The 2,071-nt window shown below is 40.7% G+C and overlaps 1 protein-coding gene across 3 annotated transcripts in view; it reads right to left on the bottom strand.

Moving 5' to 3' along the window:
- Nucleotides 1-2,071, bottom strand: part of epha8 (eph receptor A8) — an 85,816-nt gene that overhangs the window by 20,580 nt on the left and 63,165 nt on the right. For all 3 annotated transcript variants that reach the window (XM_025059894.1, XM_008321024.3, XM_017036719.2), the window contains 2 exons: nucleotides 999-1,052; nucleotides 606-749 (listed from right to left, as the gene is read on the bottom strand). In XM_025059894.1, the coding sequence (XP_024915662.1) occupies nucleotides 606-749; nucleotides 999-1,052 (198 nt within the window). The remainder of the gene's footprint in view (nucleotides 1-605; nucleotides 750-998; nucleotides 1,053-2,071) is intronic.

The raw sequence follows: 2,071 nt of genomic DNA, 5'->3' as shown, positions 1-2,071 counted from the left end.
GTTGTGGGGGCAACTCCAAATTTCCTGTTTGGAAATGTGCCACTGCTGCGCTCCTTCAAGACAAGTGTGTTTTTATTCTGTTGCCGTGATGACAGATTTGTGCAACAAACAACCCACGAACGCCCAGAGCCCCTTCTTCCTCGGAGTAAATATGGGAGCCATGATTCAGACTAAATAGACCAAAACCAAAACATTCCTAGAATTTATTAAAAATAAATCCACTTGTGTCAAATGTCTGCTTTGTTACCTCTGCTGAACGACACATTCAGTGTTCGTTAAATTTGTTCACACTCATATCTACACATGTCCTAACTGGACACACACACAGTGACGTATAGATAATAATCACAGATTATAATCACTGGTCAATACAGAAAATCGAAACATTATTCTAGAAGGAGGTTACTTCAGCGGACCAGCCCCTGTATCTAAGAACTGAACAAGAACTGATGCTGGGACGACGGCCAAAAAAATAGGCTAAAAGGTCTATTGTTGCTTCATACAACTGCCCTTAATATGTTCCATTTTTCTAGTTAAATGATGAATAAGTGCTGTTAGTGGAACACAATAAATGTTTTCTCTTAGACACAGCCACACACACTCGCCTTGCAGGTACCCAGTACTCCCGGCATGCTGTTGCAGTCTCTCAGGGTGAACTTGACCTCGATGTAGATCCTCCTGGCTCCCTCCCGAGGGATCCAACCCGTCCTTAGCCAGTTGTTTTGGCTAGGACTCATCACGTTACACACCTGATTCATACATCAGCAAAGGAGCACGTTTAATCAAACTTGATGTCTATAATTTTTGTACACTGGCAGACGAAAGAAGAAAGATGGAATTTTGTAAACCATGAAGTAACTTTCTATTTTTGCATCTTAAATGTATGTCTGTATGTGGAAATGCTTTAGCCATGGATTTCTTTTCAATGAAAACAGCAGATGCAGTAACCTTATTGAGTTGATAAAACACATCAAAACCAAACCTCAAGGCTTACAAACCTGATACGTGTGGATGGAAGTGAAATACTCATCCATCTCGTTAATGGCATCCCACTGTGTAGAGAGATTTAAAGAATGGTTAGGTCACAGGCTCACACGTCTACGTATGTGTTACAGATTTGTGTAAAGGAAATCACTGAGCTGTTCTGTTATTTAACTTTCACTTCAGAAGAAGCCGGTCAGGGACTCTGTTTTCACAGTCATTTTCAGAAAGACAAATACTTTGATTTTCCAGATGAGTGGTGTTGATTTTAAACCTTTTTATCTACTCACTTTGTAGGACAAAAAGTAGGTTGTTTTTTTTTCTCTCCCCGCTCTTTTACATAAGGTTAAACTCCAAATTCCACTTTGTCTTTTTACATTTAAAAATATTTTTCACAAGACCTGAATAAACACCACGAGTGAGTAGCATATACACACGGACACATGTAATCACCTGCTGTAGTTAAGCATTCTATAGGCTAACACCACACCACTGTGGAGCTTATTGATATTTCACTTGGAGACATTTCCTCTAACGAGACGGCCTTCATGTAAACGATTCAATTCACATCGTTTCCTGGTCCTGCTGTCAGCCAATAACGTCATTAGTATTATGAACGGTCAGTGAAAGATGTGCAGGTGTTTTTTATGTTCCTTATATTCACATGCACCAAAAGAAATTAGATGAAAATATCAGTTTTCCTTCTGCTGTTAGGGATGTCCAATGGTGAAGTATACAGTACATCTACGTGGACATGTGAGTAGAATTCTCAAAAGGATGTGAATTTGTGTACGAAGGAGAACCTCTGCAGTGTTGATCAGTGGACATGACACAGATTAAAGCCCCACTGTGAAGTCAGTAGAGTGGGTGTGTGAGTGGCCAAGTGCAGCCTAAAATAACACAGGCCAAACAGTCACTTATAATACACTAGGAAATACACAGTTCTGAGGTGAAGGCCGACAAATGACGAGGCAGGAGCGTGGGTCTGAAGGCAGCAATTCCTGCAGTTCAGCTGTGTTAAGACGCTGAAGACTGAGGAGTAAGTCTTGGAATAGAAGAGCAGTCTGGCATGGGGTGAGTTATAAAGTAC

This window comes from Cynoglossus semilaevis, chromosome 11, assembly GCF_000523025.1.
Source record: "Cynoglossus semilaevis isolate Cse_v1.0 chromosome 11, Cse_v1.0, whole genome shotgun sequence".
NCBI classification, from domain to species: Eukaryota; Metazoa; Chordata; class Actinopteri; order Pleuronectiformes; family Cynoglossidae; genus Cynoglossus; species Cynoglossus semilaevis.
This window is presented reverse-complemented; position numbering and strand designations above follow the sequence as displayed.